General features: G+C 42.9%; 1 protein-coding gene across 2 annotated transcripts in view; it reads right to left on the bottom strand.

The window, feature by feature from the left end:
* The window catches only part of ttc7b (tetratricopeptide repeat domain 7B), a 303,169-nt gene that overhangs the window by 102,190 nt on the left and 180,608 nt on the right, over positions 1-20,371 (bottom strand). For both annotated transcript variants that reach the window (XM_041214519.1, XM_041214518.1), the window contains one exon: positions 19,148-19,245. In XM_041214519.1, coding sequence (XP_041070453.1) covers positions 19,148-19,245 — 98 coding nt within the window. The remainder of the gene's footprint in view (positions 1-19,147; positions 19,246-20,371) is intronic.

A 20,371-nucleotide genomic window follows, 5' to 3' on the forward strand; every position in this document is an offset into this window, starting at 1 on the left:
CAAATACAATGAAATATGAAGATCTGCACCACCTGATAACCCGTGGCAGTTTGCTATTAGAATTTATAAAATAGATTATGCCCATCCTCACTTGAAGCTTCAAGTCATTGAAGAGTCATGGCTCCAATGATGTCAGCTAACATGTACCAATGCCCACTCTTCATGAATAAACCAGGGAGTGCCAGCATAATCTCCCTCTGTAAGAGGTTTCACAGCCTAGCCCAATCCTGGCTCACCTGATGCAATTACAGCAGGGGTAACTGGGTCAGAAATGAGAATTTTGGCTGATTTTCCCCCTCCTAATGTATAGACACAAGGCCAATCACGCACTTAATTGTTTTGAAATCAGTGTTGTCTACAAAAAATATACAATGGAACTTTTTAAACAGTCACAACACAGTATGGACTTCCTCATCCTCCATCTACTTCATTCCAGTCCTGCTGTCATGAACATTTGTAGACACTAATGTCTGGTTAAAGCTCTGTGGGTTTCTCTCCAACTAATTGTAAAATATCCCTTTTGGGTGCCGCTGGTTTGATTGAAGCAAAAGGCTGTGTGCATCTGACACTTTAATCTTATGTCAACTAGAATAGTAAAGAACATGCAGTACAATTCCTTGCAAACTGGGATTGAATCTGGAGATAGCATTTGAAGCTGCATATCACTAAGGTAACACTAGGGGTGGTTACAGGTACCTGTAATAGTGGAAGCGCTTAGAGAGCTGACTTGGTTCGTTATAGCTACCCACCCAGTCAAACAACATTTTCCCGCATCTTCAAGTGATCAAAGAAAATTAAAGACAGACATGGGGGAAATTTTGTAAAGGACTGTTTTTGGGCAGGGGTGGGGTCAGGAGGGAAAGGGGTCGCAATCAGTCCCCTGTCTCCCCGTTTCCATGGTCACTGCATGCAGCCCATGACTAGTTGCCTAACAGCATGCGCGGGTGGCATTTGTTCCAGCCAGCCTCTTAAGGCAGGGTGATCTTCTTAAAAGAGAAGCTGCACTGAATCAAAGGAGGCTGCCGCTGACCATCACTGCTGCAAATGGAGAGAATAGAAATGAGCCACCAAAACAGAGAGGGCTAAGTATCACACCCACCTCTCACTGCCTTCAGAGCACCAGCTTTCAGCTATGGCAGGCACATTACCCAAACAGTGCAACACAATCACTGACATTCTGCCACACCTTTCTCGCAAGACAAGAGGGTACAAAATACAAGTGATAAGCAGAAAACTGGCGGGAGCCAGGCATGTCTTCATCTCATGTGCCAACATGGAACAGAGCCTGTAACATTCGCTGAGAGAATTGAGGTGACAGTACGTTACAGCCTTAGCCCCTTCTCAACTCCCATTTTAACTTCATGATACATGACAAAGTGCAAGCTGGTGTGCTCATGGACCTCTTGCTTTACACCACCAAAGTTCCATCTAAGGTGAAGAGGGTGGACGACTGTGCAGCAAACTGGAATGTACTGCGCAAGGGAAAAGCAGACTGCAGACAAACAATAATAATAATAAAAAACAAAAACAGAATTACCTGGAAAAACTCAGCAGGTCTGGCAGCATCGGCGGAGAAGAAAAGAGTTGACGTTTCGAGTCCTCATGACCCTTCGACAGAACTTGCATTCGAGTCCAAGAAAGAGTTGAAATATAAGCTGGTTTAAGGTGTGTGTGTGGGGGGCGGAGAGATAGAGAGACAAAGAGGTGGAGGGGGGGGTGGGGGTGTGTGGTTGTAGGAACAAACAAGCAGTGATAGAAGCAGATCATCAAAAGATGTCAACGACAATAGTACAATAGAACACATAGGTGTTAAAATTAAAGTTGGTGATATTATCTAAACGAATGTGCTAATTAAGAATGGATGGTAGGGCACTCAAGGTATAGCTCTAGTGGGTTTTTTTTTATATATAATGGAAATAGGTGGGAAAAGGAAAATCTTTATAATTTATTGGAAAAAAAAAGGGAAGGGGGAAACAGAAAGGGGGTGGGGATGGGGGAGGGAGCTTACGACCTAAAGTTGTTGAATTCAATATTCAGTCCAGAAGGCTGTAAAGTCCCTAGTCGGAAGATGAGGTGTTGTTCCTCCACCCCCTTTCTGTTTCCCCCTTCCCTTTTTTTTTCCAATAAATTATAAAGATTATAAAGTTCTGTCGAAGGGTCATGAGGACTCGAAACGTCAACTCTTTTCTTCTCCGCCGATGCTGCCAGACCTGCTGAGTTTTTCCAGGTAATTCTGTTTTTGTTTTGGATTTCCAGCATCCGCAGTTTTTTTTGTTTTTACCACTAGAGCTATACCTTGAGTGCCCTACCATCCATTCTTAATTAGCACATTCGTTTAGATAATATCACCAACTTTAATTTTAACACCTATGTGTTGTATTGTACTATTGTCGTTGACATCTTTTGATGATCTGCTTCTATCACTGCTTGTTTGTCCCTACAACCACACACCCCCACCCCCCCCTCCACCTCTTTGTCTCTCTATCTCTCCGCCCCCCACACACACACCTTAAACCAGCTTATATTTCAACTCTTTCTTGGACTCGAATGCAAGTTCTGTCGAAGGGTCATGAGGACTCGAAACGTCAACTCTTTTCTTCTCCGCCGATGCTGCCAGACCTGCTGAGTTTTTCCAGGTAATTCTGTTTTTGTTTGCAGACAAACAATGTTCTTTTAAGTTGCACGGTGTGCCACTCAATTCAACAAACAGGCTGTGCATGACCATAAGATGCAGGAGGCCATTCGGTCCATCGAGTCTGCTCTGCCATTCAATGAGATCATGGCTGATCTGATAATCCTCAACTCCACTTTCCTGCCTTGATTCCATAACCCTCGATTCCTTTACTGATTAAAAATCTGTCTATCTTAGCCTTGAATATACTTAACGACCCAGCCTCTACAACTCTCTGTGGTAAAGAATTCCACAGATTGACTCCCCTCAGAGAAGAAATTCCTCCTCATCTCTGTTTTACATGGGCGCCCCCTTACTCTGAGATTATGCTCTCTGGTCCTAGACTCTCCCACAAGGGGAAACAACCTCTCAGCATCTACCCTGTCAAGATCCCAAAGAATCTTATATGTTTCAATAAGGTCACCTCTCATTCTTCTAAACTCCAATGAGTACAGGGCCAAACTACTCAACCTCTCCTCATAAGAAAATCCCTCCATACCCGGGATCAACCTAGTGAACCTCCTCTGGACTGCCCCCCAATTCCAGTATATCTTTCCTTAGATGAGGGGACAAAAATTGTTTACAGTATTCTAGGTGTGGTCTAACTAGTGCCTTACATAGTTTCAGCAAGACTTCCCTATTTTTATTCCTTTTGAAATAAAGGCCAACATTCCATTTGCCTTCCCTATTACTTGTTGAATTTGTGTATTAGCTTTTTGGGATTCATGCACAAGAATTCCCAAATCCCTGTGCTGCAGCCTTCTGCAATCTTTCTCCATTTAAATAATATTCAGCTCTTCTATTCTTTCTGATAAAGTTCATAACCTCACACTTTCCCAGATTATATTCCATCTGCCAAGTTTTTGCCCACTCACTTAACCTGTCTGCATCCCGTTGTAGACTCCTTGTGTCATCCTCCCCACTTGTCTTCCCACCTGTTTTTGTGTCATCCGCAAACTTGGTAATAGTACATTCACTTTCCTCATCTAAGTCATTAATATATATTGTAAATAATTGTGGCCTGAGCACTGATCCCTGTGGCACTCCCCTAGTTACAGCTTGCCAACCTGAAAATGTCCCCCTTATCCCAACTGTCTGACTTCTACTAATTAGCCAATACTCTATCCATGTTAATATACTACCCCAAACAAGCTTGGCCTAAATAGACAAGTGGTTATGGTACTGGGCTTGTAACCCCAAAATCAAGAGTTCAAATCTCACAATGGCAAACTATGAAACAATGTAACTTCATCTGAATAGGAACAGATGGAAACGTGTTTGTACTCGAAAGAGTTACTACCCCAAACACCGTGGGTTCTTCTTATCTTACTAAGTAGCCTTATGTGCGGCACCTTAACAAATACCTTCTGGAAATCCAAATATATATTAAATCTACTGGTTCCCCTTTATTTATCCTGCTTGTTACCTCCTCAAAGAATTCTACTAAATTTGTTAGGCATGAATTCCCCTTCATGAAGCCATGCTGACTCTGCTTGATTAGATTTTGTATTTCTAAATGCTCTGCTATTACATCATGTATAATAGACTCCAACATTTTCCTAAGACAGATGTTAAGCCTATAGTTAACTTTTTTTTTGTCTCTCTCTCTTTTTGAATAAGGGTGTTACATTGGCCGTTCTCCAATCCTCTGGGACTTTTTCAGAATCTAAGGATTCTTGGAAGATTACTACCAGTGCATCCACTATCCCTGTAGCTACTTCATTTAATATCCTAGGATGCAACCCATCAGGTCCAGGAGACTTATGAGACTTTAGCCCCATTAGTTTCCCCACTACTTTTTCTCTAGTGATATTTAATGTATTTATTTCCTCCCATGCTTTTGCCCCTTAATTATTTAGTATTTTTGGAATGCTATTTGTATCTTCTACCATGTAGACTGAAGCAAAGTATTTATTCAACTCCTCTGCCATTTCCTCGTTCCCCATTATTATTTCCCCAGCCTCATTCTCTAAGGGGCCTATGTTCACTGTGGCCTCTCTCTTCCTTTTTATACATTTAAAGAAGCTCTTACTGTCCATTTTTACATTAGTTGCTAGTTCACCCTCAAAGTTTATTTTTCCCCCTTTTTTTGGGTGATCTTTTGTTGGTTTTTAAAACTTTCCTAATTCCTCTGGCTTACCACATGGTATGGGTTTTTTTTTCAATTTGATATTGTTCTTAACTTACTTGGTTAACTATGGTTGGCTTATCCCTTTGCTTGAATCCTCACTGGGATATATCTTTGTTGAAAGGCATGAACTACTTCCTTAAACCCTTTTTCTGCTAAACTGCTTTCCCAGTCCACTCCAGCCATCTCTGCCCTCATTCCATTGTAATTACCCTTAGTTAAGTTTAGCACAGTTGTTTCCGTCCCAAGTTTCTCACTCTCAAACTGAATGCTAAACTCTACCATATTACGGTCACTGTTTCCTAGGGGATCCTTTACTCTGAGATCATTTATTAAACCTGCCTCATTACCAGATCTAAAATAGCCTGATCCCTGGTTGGATTCAGAACATATTGTTCGAGGCACAGCAAAGAGTAATTCCAGGGAGTACTGCATCCCATCTTCTCCTCCTCCCTTCCTCATCCAACCCTTGCGCCTATTGATTTTATACTTTCAGATACCCAGGAATCGGTACCCGGCCAGCCACAGCAGCCCCAGGAGGAAGGGACAATGCTGCACCAGACCTCCAAGGAGGAAGCATCATCACTCGGGGCAGAATTTTACTCTCATTGGGCGGGTGTGCGCCTGACCCGACCGAGTTTAAAATGAGTGTGATGACGTTGGGTAAGCATCCCGACGTCATTGCACACTCGCATGATATTTCACTCGGCTGATGCGCGCAGGAGCGGGAGCTGCGGCCGCCATTAAATAAACAGACTATTAAGGCCTTTAAGAACCCAGGTGACTCGAATCTTTCGCCGCCCGTCCAACCGTTCAGTTGGCGGGTGGGGAAAAAAGGCCAAGCGGCTTTTGCATTTTTGGTGAAACCTCATCCATGGGCGGGATGAGGTTTCAACCAGGGATTAAAAAAATAAATTTCAACACTCATATTTAACATGTCCCTGCTCTTATGAAAGAGCAACATGAGGGGATGTCTTCATTTTTTTTTTAACATCTTTGTTTTTGTTGTTAAAAATCTTCAGTTCCCTGAAGCAGCTGTGTGCCTCGGGGAGCTTTTACCGGGCACACTTCCGTGCTCGTGCTCCTCTTGCGCCCACCCATGCAGCGCGGCAGCATGTGTTTCACACTGGCTGACTGTTAATTGGGCAGCTGGCGTGAAATACATGTCGGGGCCCGGTTGCGGGAGGCAGTCAGCTTCGCCACCGCTCCCGGGCCTGCCCACCGCACCCACCCGACGAGGGCAAAATTCTGCCTTTGGACCTGACACTCACAGCTACCAGTTCACAAACTTGCACTGCACAAATACCAGGGGTTCATTCGGAGTCAGGATCTGCCTGTGGTGAGTCACCGGGCACGAGTAGGCTGCAGTGAGGCCGGGTGGGAAAGGATAGCTTATCTACCAACTCTGTGGAGGGTGAGGTCACAAACACGTCCTGTTGCTGCAGACTCAGATGAGATGCCATATAGGAGGACAACACGCACACTTGGTGCATTGGCAGTTCTGCCACGGTCTTCTGTCGTTGTCAGGGAGCATGGAATAGAATATCGCACAGAGCCTGGAGTCCATCCTTTCCAGCATCGAACCAATGGCCTACTCCATGACAGCACGTGCAGACTCATCTGTGATACAGCATCACATGGCTGCTGCCATGCCTTCCATTTCAGCACAGGCGGAAGCCACACTGCCTCAGTGCTCAGTAGAAACTCAGACAGAGGCCTGAAAATTCAGGCTTACTGCCATCATGGCTGCAGATCTGAGTGCTCAAGTGCGCACGCTCTCATGGCAGTCCAGCAGTCTGTCCTCCAACAGATTATTAGGAGCACTCTGCCAGTGGCCTTGCTGCTGCCTCTCAGCCAGCCTGCACCCATGCCAATATGGTGCAGTCCAAAGCTTGCCCACAAGGCTGAGAGATGCTTGAGGTCATCATGCAAGGCCAACTGCAATCTCTCCTAGTAAAATTCAGTAGCCTTCCAGTTATGTTGCAGCCAATGAGGTAGCACCGCCTAGGTCAGGTTAAGGCTCCCACAAGATAGGCACTAAGGGGGCTGTATGGGATGAATGGTTCAGTTTTGTTTGGGTCACGGGTGTTTGTTGGATAAAGATGTTAATGGTGGTGGCTTTCATTTGTACAATGTTGACCAATAGGATGTTGCAGTGGAGCATCTCAGATGGATGTAATCATGGGGAATGGTGGATCCATGATGATAATGGGAAATTGACCTATGAGAAGTGGAGTCTGAACAGGTGCTATCGGATAACTTGTCCAGAGTGAAAGTGTCCAGGATACATCTTTCCTGCCTCTTTCTGCTCCTTTGGAGGCAATGGCTGTGTCCTCATGACGACAACATTATGGAGGATTCAGCTGGCCACCATGAGCTTAGATATCCACTGCAACATGCACTGGGGAGGCTCTCCCATGCATTTCTCCCTCCCCCAATCAGCTTGATTGATCCAGGCATCAAAAGTGTTGCTTCAATATGCCAATGGGTCTGCTCCACGATGTTCCTGGCGCCTCCATGGCTCTCGTTATATGCCTGCTGTCCTCATGTGGTCAGGTGGTGGAGGGGGCTTGTGAGCTACGTATACAAGTGATAGCCTTTGTTCCAAAGCAGCCACACTCCCGCTGCTCTAAGCAATGCTCCTGGGTTAACTGGAGGTGAGGGAAGTGCCCACGAAAAATCCTTGGTGGATAGGTAATTCTGTGCAGAGTCCTGGTCTTTTTCCCTCACTGTTTCTCAATGATGTAGCAGACCCCAGTGGGAATTGCAAACAGAGCCCCAACACCACATGCAGAGTTGGATCCTGTCGCTTCTCTGAATGCGTGCAGCAACTCACCAAAAAACCTCCAAAAACAAATTTCAGCAGTTCCGCTAACTTTACCCCAGCAGAAGTAAGCCAAAAGTGCTTCATTTGTAAGTTCAATGCTTGGTCCTTTAAATTACATTTAGTAGGGGACGGTGTTCTTCATGCTGTTCAGCTGACTGTGATCAGCACAAGCGTTCAGTTTCTGAAATGTGCATGAAATCAACTGGAATGGTGATAGGACCTTGCCTGACGTTTCCTGCATACACATGGCATGCCGCTGCTTGTCTACATTCCAGCACAGGGCACCAAGTGGGGTCCAATGGAGGTGACCGGAAGCATGGCCCATGCCATTTTCGGCCTTTGGGGTTGCCACAGCACTGGCACCAGCAGTGCTAGCCAGCCCAATTTCATGGCTGCAAACTTTTTTCTTAATGTCCTTTTGATTTTATCTCTTGGGTTGCATGCAGTACTGCCCAGGAGGTCAATTTATCATCACTGGCAACTCCAGGTTAATACTGGATGGTTGGCAACTTTAGAGGTGGCAGATTAACAGCATCACATTAGTAGTGTATTGGCACAACATCAACATGCATTGGCTTAAGTTTGCTCTATTCCCATGCCTATTGCTGTCTGTACAGTAAAACTCCAAACTACGGTGTGTAGGCTGCATGCAGCCTGATGCTTGGCAACCTGTTCCTTGAATCTCAGGCACTCCGTGCAATCTGTGCTTACATTTCTAATTTGAATCTTGCAGAACTGGATGATTGGAATTGGCTGCTTTTAGCAGCTGCATCACTATTCCTGGTCAGAAGGGTGGTGATTGGCTAATTCACTTGTCAATCATGCTCAAAGACCACACCTGTAAATGGCTGGGATTGGTTTAATGCATGTAATTTCTATTATGCAACTGTCCTCCTCCCTCACTCCATTTTGCTGGAGAAATCATTTCTGGATGAATAAGAAGAAATATTAATTTTTCTAGGTTTCTCTCTGTCACTGCTGCTTATGTCAGACTTGGGAATTAATAAACAGGACAAATTTATGCAGGTCCTATACAATAATGAAACTGAGCTCAAATCCATTTGTTGGAATGAACAGTCCCGTTTTTCAACAGGCAGACAGACAGAGATGCGTCAGAGCTGGCAATGAGCTGCAATAAATATCTCCCAGAAAGTGAAGCTAACTGGGTAGCTTAGAAGTGACAGTCTTATTAGTCTAATGAATGAAAGCAACGATCACTCTCCATAGCTACCTGGACTTCATATGTTTGTGGCTCTACAGTAGCATTTCCCATTGGAGCAAGGACCCCGCCTTCAAGGTGTGCTTTCTAGAATAATGGAGATCCCATAGCATTCCAGGGGAACCAGAGGCAGGTGGGTTTGATCTGAAGGAGGTCATTGTCAGTAGCTGACTCACTGAATTATTTTTGTGTTTCAGTTCATTGCCTGGGTTTGAACTGCAGAATGGAGGCATTTCAACACACTGAAAAAACAACTAATCAGCAGGTGTTTTAGGTGGTCACCTGACTGGGAACTAATCCTCCACACAATCAGTAGACCTAATCCAATTTGCAACAAAACAGGGTGTTCTCCACTCCAAGGTTCATTCCTCGGCCAACACATTATCAGATAATCTTTTCCATTTGCTGTTTGTGGGACCTGGGAATGAGCATGTTTGCTTCTCCACTTGTCTAACTAATAGGAATAACTACACTTCATAAAATAATCCTTTGGTTGTGAAGTTCTTTGGGAGGTCCTGGGTCTGTGACAGTTTTCTATAAATGCAAATTCTTTTCTTAAAATAATGTGTGAAATTAAGTACCAACTAGTTCATCATCCATGTGTCACTTTCTCCACTAGTAAAAAAGTTGCTATATGCTTGAGGAAGTTGTGCAGTTTGAAGGAAGGTGACAGGGGTCTGTCTGGTGGGGGAGATTTAAGCAGTTTTCTATGGTTTTAGTTAATGAAAACTTTGATCAGACCGTGGAACTCGCTACCATGAAGAATAGTTGAGGCTATTAGTGTAGATGTATTTAATACAGAAAGGAGTTAGATTAGAATGTTACATTGATGGGGTTCGAAGAAGATGGGTGGGAGGAGGCTTGTGTGGAGCATGAACACCAGCATGGACCTACAGCGCCAAATGGCCTGCTTTTGGGCTGTAAGGAAGATGTAGCATTGCTGCAGAAAGGCATCATAAAGTCCTCCCCAGTTCGCTTCATAATTTTAAAGCTGGATTTAAAGCCAATGAATGATCGCTACACCTTGATGGGTGGCAGACTGCCTTGAATGTTGATATACTGTTCTGGGACAGTTAGATCAAAACTCTTCAATAGGTCTGTCGAAATTATGTCAGCCTCTATGTACTTCCAGTAACCAATCTAAGGAACTAGAGAAACTAGCACTTATTATTTATTCATTCATGGGATGTCGGCATTTCTGGCTAGGCCAGCATTTATTGCCCATCCCTAATTACCCTTGAGAAGGTGGTGGTGAGCTGCATTCTTGAACCATTGTAGTCCATGTGGCGTAGGTACACCCACAGTGCTGTTAGGAAGGGAGTTCCAGGATTTTGATTCAAGGACAATGAAGAAATGACAATATATTTCCAAGTCAAGATGGTGAGTGGCTTGGAGGGGAGCTTCCAGGTAGTGACGTTATCATTTTTCTGCTGCCTTTGTCCTTCTAGATGGTAGTGGTTGTGAGTTTGGAAGGTGCTAAGGAGCCTTGGTGAGCACTGTGTTTCGGTGGTGAACGGAGTGAATGTTTGATGGGGTGCCAATCAAGCGGGCTGCTTTGTTCTGGATGGTGTCAAGCTTTGTGAGTGTTGTTGGAGCTGCACTCATCCAGGCAATTGAAGAGTATTCCATCACACTCCTGATTTGGGCCTTGTAAATGGTGGACAGTTTTTGGGGAGTCAGGAGGTGAGTTATTCTCCACGGAATTCCCAGCCTCTGACCTGCTCTTGTAGCCACAATATTTATATGGCTAGTCCAGTTCAGTTTCTGGTCAATGGTAGCCCTCAGCATGTTGATAGTGGAGGATTAAGCGATGGTAATGCCACTGAATGACAAAGAGCGGTGGTTAGATTTTCTCTTCTTGGAGATGGTCATTACCTGGCGTGAATGTTTCTTGCCACTTATCAGCCCAAGCGTGGACATCGTCCGGTCTTGCTGCATTTGGATATGGATTGCTTCAGTGTCTGAGGAGCTGCAAATAGTGCTGAACATTGTGCAATCATCAGCGAATACCCCCACTTCTGACCTTATGATGGAAGGAAGGCCATTGATGAAGCAGCTGAAGATGATTGGGCTGAGGACACTACACTGAGGAGCTCCTGCAATGATATTCTGGAGCTGAGATGACTGACCTCCAACAGCCACAACCATCTTCCTTTGTTCTAGGTATGACTCCAACCAGCATCCCCCTCGATTCCCATTGACCACTGTTTTGCTAGGGCTCCTTGATGCCACACTCAGTCAAATGCTGCCTTGGTGCCAAGGACAATGACTCGCATTTCACCCCTGGAGTTCAGTTTTTTTCATCCATGTTTGAACCAAGGCTGTATATTTATAACTGCCTTTCTTAGATATAGAGTTAATCATTACCCAAATTGAGCATATTACTGTTTGCTGGAATGACCCTCGAACACTCCATTTGATTAATCTGCTTAGCTCCCTGATGTTCACTGATACCCCAAGAGTTTGCAATAAAAGACTGTACCTTCAGGGGAAATATTAATTCTTTCATTACTGAAAAATGCATTTAGTTGGTGCCTCTGGATCAGGACAAGTCTGTCTCTCTTTAGTCTCCTGTCACTTGGGGAAATGGATTGGACCAATTAAACTGAGCTGAAAGCAGGTCAAACCAGTTAATTGAAATGGGGGAAAAATCCCTCAGTGTGCAATTGGAATTGTTATATATCCTTTTGTTTCAGAACACCGTTTCCCCATGTATAAATAGATTATAAACACCTCAGATCATAAACGGTATTGTATGTCCTAATCTTCACAAGGTGCAGCTATAATCTTAGCCTTAACATATCAGCATGTTTCCATTCATGATCTTTTGCCAGACAGTTAAGGCTCCTTAATTAGTCCACAATACAGGTTCATTATTGCCATTAGTGAGATTAGTGTTCAATTCAACCTTGCAACCCTCTGCCTCCTCAGATCTGTGTCTGGACTTTTAAGATCTAGTCAGTCTAAATCGATTTAAATTGAAATGCTATCAAACTTGTAATTAAATTAAACAGTATGCTAACAACTCCACTGAGAGCTCAGTTGGTTAGTGCACTATCCTGTGGTGGTAGCTGAGCCAGCTAAAGTAAGGAAGTTCACTGGTTTGATCACTGGTTGATGCTGAGTTAACTGATGTCAGCTCGGGTAGCAATAGGGGTGCAATTATTGGCTTTACTGCCTTGGGTTTGTGACGGGGAGCCGGCGGGGGAAGATCAGCATGGATTTGGGTGAATGGTACTTGAATGGGATGCTCACTTTCTAAACTTATACAGACTTATATTCAGACATTGGAAATTTCTAAGTGATACAGAATAGGAAGTACCATTCAATGTGAAGCGTTTAACAGGCACTATTACAACTACTGAGCTTCTCTGATGGCTCAGCTGGTCTACGTAGTTAGTAGCTGAACCATGCAGACCAGCGTGATGCCAAGATTTGATTCCGTGTGTGTGTGCTGGGCTACCTGATATCAGACAGGGCAGCTACAATTAGCATTAGTTCCCCATGGATAAGGGAAGGCGAAATAAATCGCCTCAGTCCACCCACTTGTCTCTATCCCAATTCCTAGCCGGCAAATCCCAGTTGGGAAGTATGCTTGCATTAACAGAATTGGACTCGACTGTAAAAACCCCAATGTCACTTAATTGCCTGCAGACATTGACAGCCAAGGCACATGTATTAACAATGGGGGCCTGGGTGAGGGGCTAGGGTTGCCCACAGTGTCCGTGCAAACGAATCCAACAAAAATGCATTTTGGAACAAGCACAGGAAAAAATATCAGCAAGTGTTGTTTCAGTTGATAGCAATCTGAGTGTTGCAACAGTAAATTTATTAGCTTATGTTTAACCAGCTTTGAGTGGTTGTAAAATGGGCACGGTGTTCTCAGAACTGACTTAAATCTAATCTATAACTTCCTGTTATTGCCAAACAAAATGGACTCAGTTTTCTGCTGGAGCAGCACAAATTCTTTTTTTTTTCCTGTGCTAATTTCATCTCCTTAATCTAGTCCTTCAATATCTGCACCATGGTTTGAAGAGGAGGATAATACAGCCCGTTTATGCAACCAGTTCAATTTCTTGTTTGATCTAACTGGCAACACCTTGAGCCATTAAAGAAAGTGTACCTGTCCTTGCAAAGGTTCACTCCTTTCACTCCACAGGTAAGCTTGACAAGACCAGCAAGTCTCTCTGTGATTCCCTTCCCCCAGTTCCGTCAACTGGATGGAAGTGAACTATGCATAACACAAAATAGAGTGAATGAGATAGTGTGAGAGACAGTATGTGTAAGGGTGTGACAAAGTGATAGAGAGTTTGTGAAAAAGTAGATAGGAGAATGTGGGTAGCGTGTATGACGGAGTGCATGCGAAAGTGCAAACAGTGCAAGAGAGAGTGTGCGAACATACACATGCGTACGAGAGAGATTGTCAGAATGTGTGCTTCACATTTCTGAAGCATTTGGAACCAGTTCTGGGACAGGTGGAACCTGTACAAAATGGACGGGTTACACCTCAACAGGACCAGGACTAATATCCTTGCAGGGGTATTTGCTAGTGCCGTTGGGGGCGGGTTTAAACTAGTTTGTCAGGGGGATGGGAACCTGAGGGGTAGCTCAAATTGGAAGGAAGTAAACATGGTAAAACAAAGTAGAAAAGTAGCAAGCACAATTAGAAGGCAGGCGAAATGAAGGCGAGCATCAACTAGGCTTAGAATGTGGAATAATGTTAAAAATACAAAATTATGGGCACTCTACCTGAATGCATACAGCATTTGCAACAAAGTAGATGATTTAAAGGCACAAATAGAGGTAAATGGGTACCTTCTAATTGCCATTACGGAAACATGGCTGCAGGACGACCAAGACTGGGAACTGGATATTCAAGGATATTTGACAATTAGGAAGGGCAGGCAAAAGGGAAAAGGAGGTGGTGTTGCACTGATAATAAGGGATGGGATCAGTACGTACCAAACGGCTGCATAATATGATAGAATTTTAAGTTGTATTTGAAAGTGAGGTAGTTCAATCTGAAGCCAGGGTGATAAATTTGAACAAAGGAAAGGTAGGAGAGGCAAATTGGCTGAGGTGGATTGGGAAAATACATTAAAAGGTATGACAGTACACAGGCAATGGGTAGTCTTTAAAGAATTATTACATAGTCTACAGCAATTACACATTCCTTCAAGGCACAAAAACTCAAAAGTCAGTCAATCGTGGCTAACAAAAGAAATTAAGGATTGTATAAGATTAAAAGAAAAGGCTGATAAAGTTGCCAGAAATAGTAGCAAACCTGAAGATTGGGGGCATTTTAGAATACAGTAGAGGAGGGCCAAGAATTGGAGAATAGAATATGAATGTAACATATCAAAAAACATTGAAATGGACTACAAAAGCTCCTATAGGTACGTAAAAACTGTTTGGCTAAGACTTACAGGAATAGAGAAATGGCAGAGAAGCTAAATGATTCCCTTGTGTCTATCTTCACTGAGGAGAATACAAGAAATCTCTCAGAATTAGAGATCCAAGGGACTAGGGAGAATAAGAAATTGAAGGAAATTAATATTAGCAAGGTGGTTGTATTGGCGAAATTACTGAGACTAAAGGTTGTTAAGTCCCCGGGACCTGATATTCCATGTCCCAGAGTATTGAAAGAGGTAGCTATGGAGGTAATGGATGCATTGATGGTCATCTTCCAAAATTCTGTAGATTCTGAAATGGTTCCTGTAGATTGGAAGGTAGCAAATGTCACCCCACTATTTAAGAAGGGAGGAAGAGAGAGAGAAAACAGGGAATTACAGACCTGTTAGTCTTACATCATTAGTAGGTAAAATGCTGGAATCTGTTATAAAGGATATAAGAAATGGGCACTTAGATAATAATGATCTCATTGGGCATGGTCAACATGAGTTTATGAATGGGAAATCATGTTTGACGAACCTATTGGAATTTCTTTGAGGATGTTACTAACAGAATTGATAAAGGGGAGTCGGTGGACGTAGTATACTTTGATTTTCAGAAGGCTTTTGATAAAGTCCCCCACAGGAGGTTGGTTAGCAAAATTAAAGCTCATGGGATAGGAGGTAATATACTGGCATTGATTAAGGATTGGTTAACAAGCAGAAAACAGAGCAGTAGGAATAAATGGGTCATTAGCGCATTGTCAGGCTAGTGGGGTACTGCAAGGTTCAATACTTGGGCCCCAGTTGTTCACAATATATATTGAACATTTGGATGTTGGGACCAAATTTAATATTTCCAACTTTGTGGATGACAAAGCTAGGTGGGAATGTGTGTTGTCAGGAAGATGCAAAGCGGCTTCAGGGGGATTGGACAAACTTAGTGAGTGGGCAGATGGAATATAATGTGGAAAAATGTGAAGTTATCCACTTTGGCAAGAGGAACAGATGTGCACAGAATTTCTTAAATGGTGAGAGATTAGAAAGTGTACAAAGGGGCTTGGGTGACCTCGTCAATAAGTCACTGAAAGCTAACATAAAAGTGCAGCAAGCAATTAGGAAGGCTAATGGCATGTTAGCCTTTATTGCAAGAGAGTTTGAGTACAGGAGTAGCAAAGTCTTGCTTCAATTCTAAAGAACTTTGGTTAGACTGCACCTGGGGTACTGTATGCAATTTTGGTACTCTTACCTTAGGAAGGTTGTTATTACCATAGAGGGAGTACAACCAAGGTTCACCAGGCATGTTCCCGGGATGGTGGAACTGTCCTATGAAGAGATTGGGGAAACTGGGCCTGTATTTTCTAGAGTTTCGAAGAATGAGGTGATCTCATTGAAAACTAAAAAATACTTAACAGGATGTCATGAGGACTCGAAACGTCAACTCTTTTCTTCTCCGCCGATGCTGCCAGACCTGCTGAGTTTTTCCAGGTAATTCTGTTTTTGTTTTAGACAGGGTAGATGCAGATAAGATGTTTCCCCTGGTTGGGGAGTCTAGAACCAGGGGACACAATTTCAAAAAAAGGGGGAAATCACCAAGGACCAAGATGAGGAATTTTTTTGCAATTCCCAACCCCAGAGGTCTGTGGAAGCTGTCACTGAGTATGTTTAAAGCAGAGATTGACAAGATTTCTAAACACCAATGACATAAAGGGATATGGGGATAGTGTGAGAAAAGGGCATTGAAGTGGATGGATCAGCCACAATTGAACTGAATGGCGCTGCAGGCTCGATGGGGCTGAATGGCCTACTCCTGTTCCTATGTTCCTAATGTGAGGGAAAATACGTGTGGGACTGTTTCTAAATGTTTGAGGGAGTGTGTGTCAGTTTGGCATGAAACTAGATTCAGGTACTTATTTTTAACCCTTCAATTCTTTCTTTCCCTTCCATTTCATTCTTTTTATCTAGATTGTTCCAGATTCATATTTCTCTCTTGCTTAATTTGTTGGGGGCTCAGTTTTCAAAGACAGCAGAGATACTTAGCTACAGAACTGTCAGAGGATTCAGCAGTTAGTAAGCCCCGAAATTCAGCTGGACAGGATTCAGGCTCATAATGATAATGACAGGAGGAGAACAGTAATGACAATTTAGCAGGTAATGCATCAAGAGACCAGAAAGGATATTGACTTCATCATTAATACCGTTAGAAACTTGGCAGCACAGTGGGTTTAGTTGGAACGTGTTGAAATGGGAAGGCAACTAAAGCAGTGATTCTTTCCAACAGCTGGGCCCTCAGAGATTTAAGTACAGGGACAATTAAGACAAATAATCAGACAATATACAATAGAGGATGGAAAGACATTACAGCAGAAAACAAAGAAAGAACTTTCATTTATGGCACCTTGGGATACCGAGCACTCTCCAAGTGCTTCAAAATATACTACCTCAACTCGTTAAGGCACCTTCAACAGCACCTTTTACCAGCTGGAAGACCAAGAGCAGCAGATGCTTGGGAACACCATCATCTGCAAGTTTCCCTCCAAGTCACACACAATGCTGACATGGAACCATATTGCCCTTCCTTTACTATCGCTGGGTCAAAATCTGGTTCAAGGCGGCAGCTCACCACCACCTTCTCAAGGGCAATGAGGGGTAGGCAACAAATGCTACCCTTGCCAGCGATGTTCACATCCCATGAACAAATAAAAAAGAAAACAAATTACTTGTAAAGGGTAGTTTCCATTATACAGATAAACGTAAATGAAAGAAAATAAAGAATTTGCATTTATATAGCACCTTTCATGACCTCAAAATGCCCAATGCAATTTACATTAGTGTACTATTTAATATAGTCATTGTTGTAGTGTGGAAATTATTTGCGCTCATAGATGGTGACTGACACTTAACTGCCAACCATTGTTTGAAATTTAAACCAGGCAGCTTGACTCTGAGTGGTCAAGGCATTGCCCTGAGGAATGAACCAGCGAATGGCTGTCACTTTTGTTTAGCTGAAAGTGAAACATGTGTAATGCATGCATATACATGTTCTTCCTGTCTGCAAAGAACAGGGCCCTGTGTATGAACATATGTAGCTTCCGGTACACACAAATGTGCCACACCGCGAGCCCGACTATCATAAATTGGTTGTCAGCGTAACTCTTAGTACACTGAGGATTATTTACAGAATGTTGTCCAGTTGTGGAATCACATCTAATGTTGGACCCTGTGTTTTGAGTTTTGCAAGCACGGGGTGGTTGGATATAGTCTGTACCTTGCCCATTGCAACCAGCAGAAGGGACATGATGTTTGATAGGATCTGCCAGTCTTTTTGACGTACGGCCTACATATCTAGCATTACACTAGCACTGAAATTCATTCACCACATTACTCATTTATGTGAAAGGCAGAATGTCTTTTGGCTTAATGGCAGCATCCTGTTAGTGACGAATTCCACTCATGTTGCTACTGCATAGTAGCAGCTTGAAACAGCTAGCCTCACTTGTGGCTCAAATTTTTGAGATATCTTCCCCTTCCAGGGTAATCTGGGCACTTTTCAGAGCCGAAAGTGATGGCCTTAGAGGCCTGTTATGAGTTTGCGCTATATGCAGCGTGAAAAGGCTACCCTGATCAGATCATTTTGCGCTGTAAATAAGTAACAGCCAATCGCTGGTTCATTCCTCAAGGCAATGCCTTGATCAATCAAAGTCAAGCTGCCTGGTTTAAAATTCAAACAATACTTGGCAGTTAACTATCAGTCACCATCAACCAGTGCATTCTCCACGGCAATGCCTCTACCAATTAGAGTTCACTTGCCAACCAATCAGCACTCACACAGTATAAACTGTTGTTCCCTTTACATTTGGTATTCTTGGGAATTGTCCTGATGAGTGCAAGATGAAAAGCTTTGAAAAAAAAAATCTCTTTTTAGAATGGTACCAGAGAGTTATTATGATCTGGAACACACTGCTTGAAAGGGTAATGGAAGTTGATTCATTGCTGACTTTCAAAATAGAATTGGATAAAACCTTGGAAAGGAATAAAAGCTACAGAACTATGAGGAAAGAGCTGGGAAATTACCTAACTATATCGCTCTTTCAAAGAACTGGTACAGGCACAATGGCCGGATTGCTTCCTCCTGCATTGTGCAGAGGATTTACTGGAATTGGAGCTGCGCAATCTGTAGGGGCACTTAACAGGTTAACAAAAAGGCAAACTTCGAAGTTGCTTCCACATGCATAAACTGGTCTATAAAAAAAGTCTCTTGTTTATTTTGTACTTAATAGGCTTTTAAATTGTTCCTTTCAGTTTCCAGTTGGGCTGTTAAATCCACTTTCCATAACCCAGTTTTACCTTCAGGAACAGGAGCTTAACAGCTGGGAGCCAGTTTATGGCCAAGTCTCTGAAACCTGAATTCAAATAAACCAAGGGAAAAGGAATAGAAGGGTGTGTTGATTGGTGAGATGTAGGAGACTGAGAGGAGACTTGTGTGGAGTGTAAAAAATGGCACAGACCATTTGGACTAATTAGGTGTGCTGTAAATTCTGTGTGATATGAAAGTAATTTCTGTCTCAAAGTAAATGCACTAAATTTCCTCTGCCTCCAAAGGACTTAAAAAAGCATGGTAATTTTAAATGCATTGAGATAAGGACGTAGGTTATTTTAAAGAAATAACTGGGCCTTGTCTATTTCATGTACATATTACTCTACCTTATTGTTCATTGCAGGAGCTCACACCATGTTGGCCCTGGGCTCCGATCATCTGCATGAGGGATTTGCCTCTTGTTGCATCATCTCTGAGCCATATAACAGGTGGTTGAATTGGACAACGAAGTCAACTCTCAAATTAGCAACATACCCATGTAGCTCATCCAGACCAAGACGGTAATGATTAAGGATGACAGAAAATAATATTTACCTGTCTCGGGATCACTGAAATCAGGCAGGGAGATGGTGTTAAGGTTCCGCCTGTCAGCTATGACTCTATCCAGCAGGCTGCTCCCTCTCCCTGAATCACTGTAACAGATTTCAAAATTCACCACAACATAGTAAAAGGTGTTAATTCTATCATGTTGTTCTAGGCCAAAAGATGATGAGCTGAACCATTAACATGTTAAGTGCTGTACAAAAGAGAGACAGATTTGCGACTGACACAGATTTGTTGATATCGTGCCTTTCACAATCTCAGGATATCCCAAAGTGCTTTCGTCAATGAAATACTTTTTTAAAGTGTAGTCACTGTTGTGATGTAGGGAATGTAGCAGCCAATTTGCAAGCAGCATTGCTATAATGACCTAACAATGTATTTTTTTCAAGTGACATTGGTTGAGGGAACTCCCCTGCTCCTGGAATGGTACTAAGGAGACTCTTACGTCCACCTGACAGGGCAGATTGGGCCTCAGTTTAACATCTCCCTCTGTACTACACTGGAGTGTCAGCTTGCAGGGCGGGGAACTTGAACCTACAACTATGTATTAACTCCACTTGGGTACACGCTTTGTCAGTTTTTTTGTTCAGTGAGCAAAAAACACAGTTATAACACTGACATTAGATTTTATTTTGTTTATTTGTTCTGATTGAGGATATTGATGAGGAATGGAAAGCTTTCTATTTCAGGCACTCCCAGGTCAGATACAGTATGCTTAAATGTAAACTAAAGGTTTTGTGGTTTGTCTCGTGGAATAATCTATACTGGGAATGTTTTCCTCTACTCATGAGTGACTCAGATCAGACTAGGGTATGTTACTTCAAAACTACTTTATTTAAACTAGTAGCTCATCATGGATAAAGTGACGTAGATCTCTCTTATGTATAGACTATTCCATCTGCTCTACAGAGTCTCCAGCACACCACTGCTGATGTCACTGTTACATCATGATACACATCACTATCTCATTACCATAACTACTAACCCATTATGTTATACCGAACCTCCATTTCTTCAGAGATAAAAACAAAAAAACTGCAGACCTGCTGAGTTTTTCCAGGTAATTCTGTTTTTGTTCTCCATTTCTTCAGCCTCAACATGAATAATACTGTTTCAGTGTGACATGCTTTCTTGTTTGAGCTAACCACCTGTGGCGCCCCTGAGTAAGACTGAAATAGAGCAGCTTAGCAGGAACTTAACTCATTTCATACAAAA

Source organism: Carcharodon carcharias, chromosome 20, assembly GCF_017639515.1.
Source record: "Carcharodon carcharias isolate sCarCar2 chromosome 20, sCarCar2.pri, whole genome shotgun sequence".
NCBI classification, from domain to species: Eukaryota; Metazoa; Chordata; class Chondrichthyes; order Lamniformes; family Lamnidae; genus Carcharodon; species Carcharodon carcharias.